This window comes from Nansenia antarctica (assembly GCF_963989245.1).
Source record: "Nansenia antarctica genome assembly, chromosome: 10".
Lineage (NCBI taxonomy): Eukaryota > Metazoa > Chordata > Actinopteri > Argentiniformes > Microstomatidae > Nansenia > Nansenia antarctica.
This window is the reverse complement of record NC_137680.1, coordinates 22,296,104-22,312,129: the sequence shown is the minus strand read 5'-3', so window position 1 is coordinate 22,312,129 and position 16,026 is coordinate 22,296,104. Positions and strand designations below refer to the sequence as shown.

Here is a 16,026-nt window from a genome sequence, read left to right as displayed (position 1 = left end):
AGAAAGTTTAGGCTGTAAATTGTCAATCCCATCTGGCAACCCTGTGCGCTTTCAGCCTTGTCAAACTGCGTCATACAAACTTGTCATACAGCTTTTGTTTACATTGTCCGATAGCCTGGGGACCGAAAGCTTGCAATAAACATCGTTTTTTGCAAATATTTGAGTGTGCAGATGCTGCTTTTTTGCACTCTATTTGATACTCTTCAGCTGCAGCACCCCAGCTAAGTCTGATCACGGATGAGCGGTGGTATTTTCACTATACTGGGAATTAACTCGTATTAACAATAATTAACATTAACATGGTGAAATGCATTCTTAGACATGACTACATCGTCATGATTACAAATATGCCACTTGAAATGCATGAAATCCAAGTTTATTTGTGTCTTACACACATGTTCACCTAGTATTTGACTGTTTGTAGCCCAATCACGAATGATCCCAGTATTGTAGCTTCAGACGGACAAGTTGGTTGTAGTGCTTGCCCACGATATGTTATTGCTCATATATATTTATTTTAATCATGTTATTTTACCAACTGTTAAGACAACAATATATAGTAATCTAGTTACTTGAGCTAGCTAAAGATGTTGGCCCCCCAAATCATTTTACAACGTGTTGTAATTATGTTACGATATTTCTGTCGAGTGAGTGAACTGAACCACCGTGGTGCCACCCCGAGAAGTGAACCGGGAGTAAAACTCAATGAACAGGGAGTTCAACATGCGTCAAATGCTTAAATTCACTCCGAGCAGTGTCGACATCGATGGGGGTCTCCAATCGACTCCATTCAAAGTGATTTACGATCCCGCCCCTCTCCCCTGTCCGGACACATTTGAATTTTTACCGTAAGCCCCGGTAAAGCGACGTTATTAACCCGCAAAGAGTGTGCCCCGGGCACCGTATTTGTCCGTGAATAACACCGGCTAGGAAGGTGGTAAAAATACAATACTACTTTGCTAACTCCACCATCGCTATACGGTCATTTTGAGCCATCAACCAACCCACTGGCACCCCGGGAAGTTATGTTTCGAACCCCAAGAGCATGCATAAATGTCTATCCGGAAAGAGTGCACGCGCCTCTCCTCGGTAACGCGGAGGAACGAAAAGCTTACAGCACCACGTATTCATAGCTTTCAGTCACGTGGTTTCTTCCCTAGCAACCACCAACCTGACGGGCAAAAAGGATCATAGCAACATCGCGCAACATGGCGAGTGGACGCAATTTACCGGCTGCCGACTATTTAGACCACCTCACCCATGAAGAACTAGCAAGATACACGGAAAAGCTACACATATTGGGCACTTGCGACCCATATTTAGCCCCCGCGGCTGTGTTTGAACCACTAAATGCAGCTAAGTCCCTGCCTGATCTCGTGTTCGGTGACATCTGGATATATCTGGTGGAGAATCCATCCCCATATACCGCAGCTAGGATGAAGGCTTTTAAAAGCACCGAAAGCTACAAATATTTCCAATCTGGTTGGGTAACTAATGCTGGCGTGTGGAAAGTGAAGAATTTCTTCATCGTCAAAGCCAAGGTGAGTGACGTTAAATTAGCCAATGCTATCGGTATGCTAGCTAACGTTACGTTACGGTCAGTGGTAAGCTAGCTCTAGTCTCTTGTCAAAGCGAAGGTACCTAACGTTTGCCTTTGGTTATGCTACGTTGTCTAATCTAACGTTACACAGCTAAATTACTCTCTTGTGCTAGATAGCTCTAATTTTGGTAGATAGTTACGTTGATCACAGATGTTTACAGCTGGTGACAGGGCTGACATTGATGAAATGAAATCTAAACAAAACCTCTGTCCGTGTCAGGTGAACCATTCCTACTGCCTCAATGATCCACCACTGACTGCATGGGTTGCTGTGGAAAAGGACGGATTAATCCGATTTGGTCACTGTGTCTGCATGGCAGGATTAGGAGAAGTTTGCTCCCACATAGGTGCCATAACATATGCCCTGCTTGCAGCTGTGAACAGGTATGATTTGATTTGATTCAACAAATGCATTATACATCACAGTAAAGTCATTTGTTAGGGACGTCACGACAAAGTTCGGGACTTATTTCCAGTGTGGTTCGCTTTACTACATCCAATGCAGGCTAGATGGCACTGCATGCACTGAAAAGGCCTGCAGCTGGATTGAGCCCAGTATGGCATCCTTGAAACCAGCTGACTTGTATGCTGAAGCGAGCCAGATAAGGTTTACAAAGGTCCAGCGAAAGAGAGAAGCTGCTGGCTGGGGTGACCTCCCCCCAGCAAAGATACCACCTCCAACCCCTGATGAATGTACAGCATTCTACAGCATGCTGCATGCAACTGAAGACAGGGAGAAAAAACCAGTGAAAAGCTGCATCCTGTCTGTTGTCCCTGGCCATGCAAAGAGGTTAACACTAAATAATAATGATTGTTTGGTTTCCCAAAAAATAACTAACATGCCATGCCATCTTTATGATAGTAATTCATTGCATTAATATGGCAACTTTTCTCAGCACCAATAACAATTTACAATGGTCTTTTCATTCACACTCAGGTTCATACCAAGGGCAGTGCAGCTGAACATCCCTGCACCTTTAAGCCAACTGTACATGCCCCAGTATCGAGCTTTATCAGACAAAGAACTACAGGCAAAGAGTGAAGAGATCTTTACAGGGTTGAGTTTGACAGAAGAACAGTTAGGCTACATTTAGGCCACATCAGTCAGTAAATTTGGTCATATCCACATGTCACAAACTTGTTACTAAACCTTATTTATTTCAAATAGTGCCACGTGATAGAGAAGGAGACACAACTTCAAGCAAAATGTGCCATGTGGTTTGAGCAGAAGGCAGGAAGGGTGACTGCTTCCAACATACGAGCAGTCTGCCACACTGACCCAGTCAAACCATCAGTCTCCCTGCTGAAGAAAGTGTGCTATCCTGTCGCCTACAAGGATACAAAGAAAACACCACATTCCCTCAGGTATTCACAGCTACTTAGGTACTCACATCGACAGCGATCTAGGGGATGTAAGAGAAAATTATCATATGCAACTCTTGACTTGGGCTAGAACAATAGACACATTTAAATGACTACAAAGACTTGATTGCACAGTTTCTGCCTTTCTGTGTTCCATAAGATACATTTGAATATATGCAATTACCCTTTTGTATTCCATGCCTGTCGTTGACCCTAGAAACTCAAAACAATGCTGAGTCACTCTAGAGTGATGGCCCTGCATTGTTCATTCCAGGCCACCACTCCACCATTACCCCTAAATCTTCATCCCCCATCACCTTTCTCGATGTACAATGAGTATATGATGATCCCTCAGTAATGTTACTGTGATAAGAGCTGTGTTCATTGCTGTCACATTAGCTGTGCACTTTGTTGTGGTAAACATGTAAGCTATTACCATAAATTGCTAAGACACACTGTTTGTGTTGTTTTTAGATGGGGTGTTGAACATGAAGAAGAGGTTGTTAAGAAATACACCAAGCTCACGGAGAGCCAACACACCAACCTCACTGTTAACAAAGCAGGGCTGTTCATCACCCCCAAATATCCTTGGTTAGGGGCATCACCTGATGGTGTCCTAACATGTGACTGCCATGACATGGATGGGTGTGTTGGAGGTTAAGGCACCCAGCAGCCTTCAGGGTACCACAATGGTGGAGAAAAGCAGAGACAGCACGTTTTGTCTACAACTGACTGAGGGCAAACTATCACTAAAGAGGGACCATCAGTACTATTATCAGGTGATTTTTTAAAAATCAATCTGTTTTTATATTTGCTGGTGTAAAGCATCGCAATTGTTACTTTCATTTCAAGTTGACTAAATATAATGCATTATTTATTATTAGGTCCAGACCCAAATTCACCTGACAGAAGCAAGCTACTGTGACTTCGCTGTTTGGGGACCAGGGACAGCAGACACAGAAGAAATGTACATTGAGAGAGTTCTGCCTGATTCAGACTTCTTTGACATTATCTGCGAGAAGGTCCACACATTTGTCAGGACCTGTGTAATTCCAGAGCTAGTAGGTAAAGTCTTCACAGCTCCTGTTCTAGCATCACATGCCACCAAACCAGCTGAAGGCAAGAGTTGTTACTGTGGAATGCCTGTCCTGCCTACTGATGACATACTTGAGTGTACATCAGGGATCTGTAAAACACAATACATTCACAGCGCTTGCTTAAAGATAGACACCACTAACATAAAACGATCATGTTGGAAATGCAGTGACTGTAAAAGAGAACTAGCTAAACAGAAGAGGGAGCAGAAAAAACTGAACAAACCTTGACATGTCTTCATTCATTCTATGGTATACACAGCACAAAGGACAAACATGTTCAGATGTTAATATTTAATAAAACAATAAAAATTAAAATAAAACAAACTTTCAGTACATGTTCAGTTTTTTTATTTCATTAAATGTACATAAGAATATGAAGTTTTTCCAAATGAAATGTACACATTTGTGATGAGGCATACAAAGAAATCTTCTACGGTGTGCGGGACATCCTATTTCCTAGTTTATTTTATTCACCCAGCACCCGTCCAGGTTGTACAAGTTGTACAAGTTGTTGGAAAGGAGAGAGGATTGTACCAGTTGGTAACAGGGAGAAGACAAACATATAAACAATGTGTAATTTGGCATAGGTGGGCATTCCAGTCATTGTTATCACTTTTTCATCATCCTTTTCTAAGGTGGCTTCATCAAATGTACATCATGTCCTTCAGCCGACGGTTCTCTTCCCTAAGGTAGTTGCATTCCCTCTCTAGTCTTGCAACATTATCCTTGCACCTGTTGTTGTTACACTGCTCAGCCTCAGGAGCAGGTAGCTCTGGCTCCATGTCAGGTAGGCTTTGATCTGGCAGTGCTGGGGCAGCTGCATCTTGCTGCTTCTCCTCACGCTTTTTCATAATTGTGTTGTGCTGCTCGTACCTGTCCATTGCTTTCTCCCTTTTCCTCTTCTTGTTGGGTGATGTGTGCGAGAACACTGATGGAACCCAGTCAGGAGACAAAGGGTCGTCAGATTTGAAACCTATGAATCAAGGCGATAATAACGTTACGGCATTAGTAGCTAATGCTAACGTTAGCAACCTTTTGGCAAGCCACCTAAACAAACCATGCAGAAATTATGAACGTTAGCTATGTACAGATAATGGCTAAATGCTTTGCAATTGTAGCTAATTATATTAACATTACTTTAGCTAACTTACCTTTGATGAAATGTTCGCTGCACAGACGTGTGTGCTTTGATGGCACCCATTCTTTCTGTCCCGCTCCCGGTACACTTCGTTTGATGGCATTAATCCACACATTTCTCCTCTCTTTATTTTCTTTTTCACTCGGTATCCTATAAAGACACAACCCAGGCCTATCTCCTCGCCGGTTTGTACACCCGATTGCACAGCAACTATCTGGCATGATTGTTTTCTAACCAATGCTACTGTGTTTCCTGGTGCTCTGCAACTTCACAGGCAGTGCCTTTTGCCCGTCAGGTGGGCGTTTCCACTATGCTGTGACGTCACATGAAAGCTATGAATTCCCAGGCGGTCTCCCATCCAGGTACTAACACGGCCCAACCCTGCTTAGCTTCCAAGGTCGGACGAGATCGGGCGTATTCAGGCTAGTAGCCTATGGCCGTGAGCAAGAGGACCATGACCCTAAGCATCCATATGCCTGTGCCTGGAGCACTCTTGTTCATGGAATTTTATTATATAAGCACTCTATTTGGGGGTAGACTATGCACAAGGTGTCCTGGATGAAGGGAGAAGTTAAAATCGCTCTGAGAGCGCCGGAAAGGGACCAGGTAATTTGATTGGACAAGAGGCATTCCATGAGTGCTGATCATATTTCCAGGGCGAATTTACGAACGCAGCTAGCGAACAGAAGACGCAAAAAATCGTCAGATCAGATATATAAACGGGTTATTTTGGTAAACTGGACACATTCTGGGAATATATGTGGTTACTTTCTCGCCTGAAAACATATTAAAACTTCATAAAATGACATGTTAACACTTGTAAAGCCAAAATTACATATTTTAGCTAATGGAGGTTTAAATTCGCCGCTCCCGGCGAAATGCATTCTGGGAGGCAGTATGCGTACTGTGTAAATGGTCGGCTGGTTTTCACGTACGTTTTATGAATTTAGTAGGCAGTATGCAGTATATACTCATTGAGTATGCTAGTATGCAGTATGCTAGTATACAATTCCGAACACAGCCTAAGAAAAAGCAGTACACCACAGCAAGGAAAGGCAAGGAACCAGCTGAAAACCATAACTAATTAGGAAGCAACTCTACCTCCAAACTGTGCTAATTAATGTCAGCTGGGTTAGAATATATTGATTGGCTATAAAATGTTTTTTTTGTTACCAAGGTGCTACACAACAAACATCTAATGATGGCTAAAAGCAAAGAGCTGTCTCAAGACCGTCGCAACCAGATTGTTGCAAAACATGAAAATGGAATTGGCTACAGACGTATTTCACAACTTCTGAATCTTCCAGTAAGCACCATTGGGGGCATTATCCGTAAGTGGAAGCAACAACACTCCAGCATCAACCGGCCACGCACAGGAGCTCATCGCAAGATTTCTGATCAAGGAGTCAGAAGGATACTTAGAAGAGTAGCCAAAGAGCCAAGGACCACTAGGAAAGAGCTCCAGAAAGACTTGGAGGCAGCAGGTACAACTGTACAACTGTGATACTTAAGAAAATTCTTTAACAGACTCCACTACTGAAAAAAGACATGTTGAAGCCAGTGAACTACTGGGAGATGACCAGACCAGGAGATGACCAGATGACCAGACCAACATTTTACTTTTTGGCTGTCACACAACACACCATGTTTGGAGGAGAAATGGCACTGCACATCACCCGAATAACACTATACCAACAGTGAATTTTGGAGGTGGAAGTATCATGGTGTGGGGCTGTTTCTCCTCTTGTGGTACTGGCAGACTTCATATCATTGAAGTAACAATGAATGGAGCCATGTACAGAGAGATTCTTGAGATTAACCTGCTGCCATCCACCAGGATGCTGAGGATGAGACGTGGGTGGACCTTGCAGCAGGACAACGATCCAAAGCGTAAAGGAAAGTCGCAATTGGTTTCAGAGGAAGAAAATCAACTTGTTGGAATGGCTCAGTCAATCACCTGACCCAATTGAACATTTGTGGAAGCATCTGAAGATCCAGATTCACAAGAGGGCCCTCTGCAATCTTCAAGATTTAAAGACAATCTGTGTAGAGGAATGGGCCAAAATCACACCTGAATACTGCAGGCTATTAGTTACTTCATACAGAAAGCGCTTTGAAGCTGTCATTACAAACAAAGGCTTCTCCAAGTATTGAATTAATTTCAGTTAGTGTATTCAATACTGTTCATTTTTTTCCTGTTTCATTTCCACTTTATTACACATAACTTTATTTACATTTGACTTTAATGTTTAGATTTTTTGTCTGGATTGTTTGAGTTAATACCAACGTCTGGTGCAAATGTCACTTGAATAGGCTAATTGGAAATACATTTGCTGGACAAAATGTTGACGTGTTCAATACTTATTTCCCCCACTGTATATGAAATACTTTCACTGGTACATTTAGTATTTTATTTTTACAATTGAAAAACTAAAGTAAGCAGCAAATGACTACCACATTAAACTAAATGTAATGGATGCTTGGCTTCAGTCAGGCAGTTTGATGGCTGGTTCGGAGCCGGTGCCTAATCTCGAACCGAAATAACAAAAGTTGTAATAAAGACAACCTCAGGATGACTTATTATCGCCAGGGTTGGGGTGAATTCCTTTTCATTTCAGGAAACAACTGTTTTGTTTAAATTTAAAATAAAAAGTTTTTTTCTCAATTCTTGACCTGAAATGAAAGTCCCAGATCAAGTTTGTCAGTAGATAATAACTAAAGCAGACAGCTAAAACATTGAACCGCAATGATTTACAGGTCATAGTAAAAAAATAAAAAAATAATAAGGTCAAGATAACTTTCTGGGAGACTTGAAAAACAAGTGTATGGAGAGAACCACACATTCCTTTCCAGGTATAAAAACAACTCAACAACAATCTGTTTAAAAAAGCCTACTCTCCAAAATGCAACATATTCTCATGAGATTCTTAGGAAAACCTTCCACACAGCTGTGCTCAAGTTGAAATACCCACAGGTGCCCCGGGAACATCTCGTGTCAGTACGGTCAATATCTCATCTGATATTTTCACTGAAACAGGACTGTGACTAAATTGACCAAATGGAGCTCACAGTTAAAACATTTTGTGAAAGGAATCTTTTTAGTCCATAGATAATGTGACTCAATCCTACATTAATCTACTTTCCTTTCACAGCACGACAAGACCCATAGACTACGTTCAATGTAAGGGAATGCGTTAGTATAAAGTACATTAACATTTTTGGCACTTAGCAGACGCCTTATTCCAAAGCAAGTCTTAGGAGGCACAGTTAAGATGTAGCCTGAAGAGATGGGTCTTCAGTCTCCAGCGGAAGATGGGGAGTGATTCTGCAGTTCTGACAGCAGTGGGAAGCTTGTTCCACCAGCGGGGAGCCAGTATAGTGAAGAGACATGACCGGGCAGCACGACTGCCGCCAGTTGGCCAGAAAAGGCGGAGGAGCAGAGTGAATGGGCTGATGTTTGGGGGCTGACCATTGCTTGCAGGTAGGCAGGGGCTGTTCCTTTTGCCGCCCGGAAGGCAAGCACCAGAGCCTTGAATCTGATGCGAGCTGCTATCGGGAGCCAGTGAAGGGTGTGAAGGAGGGGGGTAACATGAGAGAATTTGGGGAGGTTGAACACCAGACTGGCAGCCACATTCTGGATGAGCTGCAGAGCTCTGATGGAGGAGGCAGGGAGCCCGGCCAGGAGTGCATTGCAGTGGTCAAGACGGGAGATGACCAGTGACTGGACCAAGAGTTGAGCTGCTTCTCTGGTAAGGAATGGACGTATCCTTCTGATGTTATAAAGGAAAATTCTGCAGGAGCGTGCTGTCGCTGCAAAGTTTGCTGCACAAGATAAGTGGTTGTTGAGGATCACTCCAAGGTTCCTGGCTGTCTGGGAGGAGGTAACAGTGGGGTTCTCAACTGTGATGGAGAAGTCTTGAAGAGGGCAGGCTTTCCCAGGGAGGAAGAGTAGCTCAGTGTTGTTGAGCTTCAAGTGGTGGGCTGACATCCATGCAGAGATCTCAGCAAGACACGCAGAGACACGTGTTGCCGCATGTAGGTCAGAGGTGGAGGAAAGACAGGAAGAGTTTAGTGTCATCTGCGTAGCTGTGGTAGAACCCATGTGAGGAAATTACCGAGCCAGACTTGGTATAGAGGGAGAAAAGTAAGATTCCTAGGACAGAGCCCTGGGGAACCCCAGTGGTGAGGGCTCATGGAGAGGACAGCGATCAAGTCACCTGGTAGGAGCGATCAGCCAGGTAGGATGCAAACCAGGAGAGTGCAGAGCCAGAGAGGCCCAGTTCTGACAGGGTGGAGAGAAGGATTGGTCAAGGGTTGGTTTCTTGAGAAGAGTTAGTACTTGCTACAGAGTGTATAAAGCCCTTTTCACACATACCGTATTTTCCGGACTATAAGGCGCTTTTTTTTCCATAGTTTGGCTGGTCCTGCGACTTATAGTCAGGTGCGACTTATATATCAATATATATATAATTTCATACTGACTGACATGAACCAAGGAGTAAACATTACCGTCTACATTGTCAGCGTCTTTGAGCCTCGGAAAAGCGCTATATAAATTCAATGTATTATTATTACAGCCGACAGAGGGCGCTCTAGGCCGCTCTGGGCTTGTGACAACTATATGCTGCTCCGAAACCCCTGAAGAAGTTATCTAAAACATTAGCTTGTTGAAGCTAAGCAAACGGTAGCTTGGTGAACTTGCTTACTGGTAACTTGCTTGTTGGACTCGCTGGCTTGTTATGTTCATTTAGCCTATTCAGCCTCCCAGGTATGTTCTTTATGCTATTGTGTAGCTGAATAACTGTTAATGTGTTACGTTAACATACCAGACTTCTATTCAGCCTGTTGTTCTGTGTGCTATTGTGTAGTTGAATAAACTTGCCTTTCCAGATTAAATGTCTGTTCTTGGTCTTGGATTTTGTGAAATATATTTCTAAATAAATGCGACTTATATGTGGTTTTTTCCTCTTAATGTCGCATTTTTTTTTCTGATGCTCAGTTCCCTGTAAATTACATGATAGTATCATAGTATTATGCTATGATATCCCACAGCCTACTGTACTTTCATAAGTAATTTTGTAACTGTACATATGCTATTCTAATATCCTGTCACTTGCGTATGTAACTTTTGGACTACAGGATAGTAGTTGATATGTAGTGTTGGAGAAGAGTCCAAACTCTCTGGATTTGAACAAAGCGTAAAGCAGGTACGGTGTATCCCCAGATTGAACTCTGAAAGGATCTTGAATGAAAAGCTGCCTACACTGCCTATTTGGGTCACCTGCTTGGCTCGCTTTTATTTGATCATCTCCGGAGCAGTCAGGGGCTATGAGAATTAACTCCTCCGATCTCACTCGTGCCAACAGTGGGAGGATAGATGCCAGGGGTGGAAACACATATAACTGGACCCTCGCCCATCACTTGTCCGTATTGCGCCCAAATCAGAGAGACAATGGAGGGTGCTAGCCTCCAGTCGTCCTCTCTCGGGCCTCCCCGTGATGACAGATCTGGTATATATCAGGTATTTTAATGGCAATGACAAACTTTCGTCATATTGTACTTATATGCATAATAGTGATAGGATATTAGAATAGGATGTGTACAGTTATGAAATGATATGTACAGTATGGGAGAACTTGGTGATGGTAAGCATAATACGAGTTAACTCAATTAGACATATTGCTAGTAACAATAAACAGACGGAACAGTGCAGTGCACACTGTGTTGTCGGCCTGAGTAGGCACAGTTGAAGAGAGGGAGTGACTGGAAATGCCACTGGTGCGCACTGAGTAAACATATCACAAATGTGCATTTGATAAGTAATCTAGCTAAGTAAGTCAGCTAGCTAACTATGATTGGAAATGAAGTAGTATCCAGTTGTGGAATTATATTTAGTAGTGGCGATATTCAGGGTCTGGGGCAGTTCTTGCGCGGTCTGCGCTACGCCCTGCTGATTGCGCGATGCAGGACTGCTGTGGGAAGAGATGGTGTGGGTGCTCCGTAATGCGTCTATCACAAAATGTACATTTGATAAGTAAGTAAGCTAGCTAACTATGATTGGAAATTAAGTAGTATCCAGTTGTGGAATTATATTTATCACTTTGACTAATGTGATGTGGGTTAACTAGCCAACTCTGTAACATTAGCGGAGCAAATTACGTGTGAAATTAGCATGCTAGCAGGTGTTTTCATATAAAATGGCCATGCCAACGTAAAAGCTATGGCTGACTAGTGAGCCTGCATCAACCTCAATGCTATTTAAGTGCCAGAAGATTACATTTGTCTTCCTAATTTAAGATACACACATTAATCTGTGGTAGTAAATCAAAAGAACCAAGCCTAGACGATAAACTACTCGCTGTGATTGGTTCACCTGTTCCACGTAAAAACGTCTTCTTGCATCAGACATACCTAACCCTTTACGTGCCGGACCAGGCAATGTTCATGCTTCTGTTCACAACCTTCCTGCATTTTCCATGAAAATACACAAGGTCTTAAACCAGGGAAATTGCCTGAACCGATTTCCCTTGAAATTCCGTTCACACATGCCATATACCAGGTAAATTCCATGGAATTTAATAGGAAAGCTCTTATGTGTGAATGGGGTTTAATATTTTGGGTGAATTATATCTTGAGATGTGGACAAAACTTGAGCAAGTTTGTAAACGCACAACAAAGTGTGCAAACAAACGACAAACATTAGAAAATATCCAAATGCATTTGAATTTTATTATTGTACTCAACAATTCTTTGCACATTTGTACATTGGAGTCATATTATCAATAAAAGACATGCTTATAAGACAGACTATTAACAAAAATCATCTCTGCCAAACCTTGTGGAAACTGATATGATAAATGCTCTACATTCGCATAGAATGTTCGCTCCAGCAGAATTCACCGCTATCTACCTTTAAGCGTAACACTATATGTATCATATGCATATAGTGCAGACGGTACAGTATCCATTTGCAGGGATGCACCACAATGGCAAATGGCATAAGGCAACATGGCAGACGTTGTTGTTGTTGTTGTTCACTAATCACTAATAATAGTTACTACCTTCGCAGATCGGTAAATAACATTTCCCATTTTTTATTCTCCAGTCAGCATTTTAGGCCAATATCTGCCCGATATGCTCAGTAAGGGATCGGTGCATCTATACAACATAGAAAAACATTTTTAAATGCACCACCACAACGATTTTCTCCAGTTTCTTACCTACTGCACACGACCAGGGCTTATGAGGGGGGAGGACTTGGAGAGAGAGACAAGGCTGAGTGTTTCTTAAGTGCACCTCCAATCTCCTCAATCTCTGGTAGCACCACCTCTCTTACATCATCCTTTTCAGTGGTTTTATCCTTCGTACTGTCCTCATCCTCCCCCATGACCATATCCTGTTCAACAGCTGGCTGAGGCATCACCTCATTTTCTTTCTCCTCATTTACCTTCCCTTCAATGTCCTTTGTGTCCTGTACATTGTCTGGAACCAGCTCGGCAGGCAACTCTGGCTCTGGACCATCAGGGCCTAGTAGGGCCTCTCTGAATGTTCTTAGCAGCTGAGACTGGGTCTCTGCAGGGGAAGCAACCTTTTCCTGTCCAGGAAGAACACCGGTCAGGAGGAAGGACCGCTGCATCAGCTCTGGCCGGTCAGCCAGGCAGGCTAGAGCCTCCGCCGTCGAGGCCAACACCAGCTGCAGTAGGACTTTGTCCAAGGTTCCCACCGCCTTTCCCTCGGACACCGCCTGGGACCAGCGAGCCAGCAGGAAGCTTTGCAGCACAGGCCTCAAGCACATCTCCAGCGGCTGCAGGCGGCATGTGCAGCCCGCGGGGATCACGGCTGGCAAGGTGCCGGCTTGGCTGAGGGTGGCGAGGAAGCCGTCGTGCACGTGTCCGTGGTGGCCATCCAAAACCAGCATGCTTTTGTTGCTCCGGCTCTGGGCCGGCATGTGCTGTTGCCATACTCTGGACGCCCACAGTTCTACCGCTTCTTGCCCCGTGAAGCCCTCCTTCCGGGCCTCCAGCAGGACAGAGTTAGGCAGGACTGAGTTGGGCCCTTCGGGAAGCGGTCCTTTGAACAGAACCAGAGTTGGCAGCATGGTTCCGTCAGCTAGTGCTGCCAGGTAGATTGTGAGCAGGGGTTCTCCAGAACCCACCAGCTGGAGGACCGCCTCTTTGTCTTCCAGGATCTTATGATCAATGAACACCGACAACTCAGCCATGGCTGCTATAGCAGTGTGGGGAAGATCATGAGCATAGATGTGCTTGCGGGTGAACTCTGTGAGAAAGTGGGCGTTTTCCTCCATGTAGCGTGGCAGGCAGCGCCCCACAGTGGCCGCCTGCCCCGTGGCCTGCCGCCCCAAGTCGTGCTGCAGCATGAAGCCCACGGCCCAGTCGTACGAGATGCGGATGGCGCTGCGTAAGCCGATCTGGTGGTGGATCTCCGAGGCCTTCAGGAAGAGGTTCTCCTCGTTGAGCGGCAGCTGCTGCTCACGCTGGGCCAGGACCCACTCCACCATGCGTTCTTCCAACTCTGCTCTGTTGGGCGCCAGGCCCTCGCACTCCAGCTGCCTCTTCTTCACCGCCAGCCAGGTATGGATCAGCTGGGGCTGGGCGGAGAGGTGCTTAGGGTGCCTTAGGTGCTCACGTGCCTTAGGGATGCCGCAGCACAGTGCAAACAATACTATCCGCAGCTGGCGCGCTGACAGGGTGTCCTCACGCTCCTTGGCCACCAGGGGTGTTGTAGGAGGATCAGCAGGGGAGTCAGGTGTGGCCAGCTGCGATGTTTGAGGTTTAGACTCCACTTCATGTGTCGACTGCCCCTCAGTCCCATCAGGATGTTGAATTTCCATCTCGTCATCTTCTTCTTGCTCTGTGTCCTCTGAGTCCATGTCCTCCACTGGGGCCATTCCCTGGTCCATGTCATCATCACACTGGCTACTGCCAAAGTAATTTGCTCCTATGGTGTCTCTGCAGAATTACAAAGGCAGAAAATAGAGTTTACAGGTATGTAAAAGTGGTAATTGACACAGAAATAACAAATACCAAATCAAGAACCACTCAAGCGGTGGAAAGTGCTATTTTTGTTATTTTGTTGAGTCACATTACAATCTTTAGCAAATTAGCTTGAAACCAAGGTCACCTGAATTGGGTTTTTGAAAAGTACCTCCTATCCTCCATGATGAATCCAAGTTTTGGGGATTCTGTAAAAAAATAAAAAATAAAGAAGAGTTCAGATTTGAAAAGCAAACAAATGCAGCAACATAACTGTGCTATTACAAACAGATCTACAGATGTTTCTGAACATATTGTATCACATTGTTCAAAACCATGGACTTCTTAATGTCATTATGTACAGTATAAATAGTCATTTATGCATCCTGAGTTCCTTCTCATCAATGGAAATCCCTAAATGGCGCTCATAGTAATGCTCTAACTCGTTTTTCATTGACTTTCAAGCCGCACATTTGATATCCAAGTTGTCTCCAAAATAATTACACTCAAAGATATTAATGCTTCGAAGTTTGCCACTGTAACCAAGTTGAGATGGTAAAACACACTCCTGAAGTTCAAATACCTGCACCCACTATGTCAAACTGCTAGCTTTTCAATAGCATAGCTCAGTGGTTCCCAAACGTTTTCAGTCAGGCCCCCCTTTGGTAACAGAAAATAATTCAGGCCCCCCCTACACAACACCGTCCCCATCTTTCTTGGTAAAATGAATTGAATCACCCTCACTCCTCACTTTTAAATCCCACCTCAAAACCTACCTGTTCTCCCACGCCTACAGCCTCCCCTACCCCTAGCCATCTCCCCCATCCCTGCCACCCCCGCCCCCCCCCTGGACATGCATACAACCTCCCCTATCCCTAACCATCTCCTCTAACCCTGCCACCCCCCTCCCCCCATGGACATGCATACAACCTCCCCTTCCCCGTTCGTTAACTCTGTATTCTATGTGCTCATGTTATCTGTTGCTTGTTGTTTCTGTGTTTTCCGTTTTTCCCATATTGTCAGCGTCTTTGAGCCTCGGAAAAGCGCTTTATAAATCCAATGAATTATTATTATTATTATTAATTGTATTTATTGCATAGTTGCACAAACTGTAATTTTCTCTTATATATATTTCTTATATAAATACCAATACAAAGATGCAATTATATAAGTAAAACCTTTTTATAATTAAAAATAGTTAAATTGTGGAGAGAAAACTAACATAACAAGTAACGGCACTATTTTTAGCCACGTCCGTGCAAATCCCCACAGTCCTCCCATTTAAAAATGTCACGTAGCTGTCAATGATTTTGAACAGTTCATCAGCTGTTGTCCGTGTTGGAACATTGTTACAAAACAGCAAATCCTCTGTGAAATGATTTGCATCGATGCATCTCTCACAGCTTTTGGGCACTTGCCTCGTCTATCATGGCAGAGACCATATCTATAGCAGCAGGGAGTAGTAATTCTCTGCTATAGTGTGCGGCTTCATGCATTGGGCCACTTTGTAGGAGGCTAGCTGAGCATTGCGGGTACAGATGCCGTTTTAAGAAAGCGACTTTGCTGACCTCAGGATTCATTGAGCTTTCTCTTGAAGTCATGGGGCTTATCAGCATAATTTGGGTGTGTTGTCTCAAGGGGACGCCTCAGCTTACAGGGCTTAATGTCGTCAGCCACAAGTTTGAGACACAGTACTGTTTGAGACACAGTACAAACACTGGTCGCTCCTCTGCACCGACCTCAGTAGAAGTGAACCCGAAGGCGAGATATATATTTTCTGAAGGAAAGATATGCCGTGTCATATTTTCTGATCTTCAACTGTATGGCTTTATCTGG

The 16,026-nt window shown here is 44.0% G+C and overlaps 1 protein-coding gene across 1 annotated transcript in view; it reads right to left on the bottom strand.

Annotated features, from left to right (window-relative positions):
* Positions 1-12,041: 12,041 nt before the first annotated feature.
* The window catches only part of LOC308166758 (uncharacterized protein), a gene marked incomplete at its 5' end in the record, with an annotated part of 47,579 nt that continues 43,594 nt past the window's right edge, over positions 12,042-16,026 (bottom strand). The window contains 2 exons of the mRNA XM_080541083.1: positions 12,042-14,166; positions 14,339-14,399. Coding sequence (XP_080397209.1) covers positions 12,438-14,166; positions 14,339-14,399 — 1,790 coding nt within the window. The 3' untranslated portion in view covers positions 12,042-12,437. The remainder of the gene's footprint in view (positions 14,167-14,338; positions 14,400-16,026) is intronic.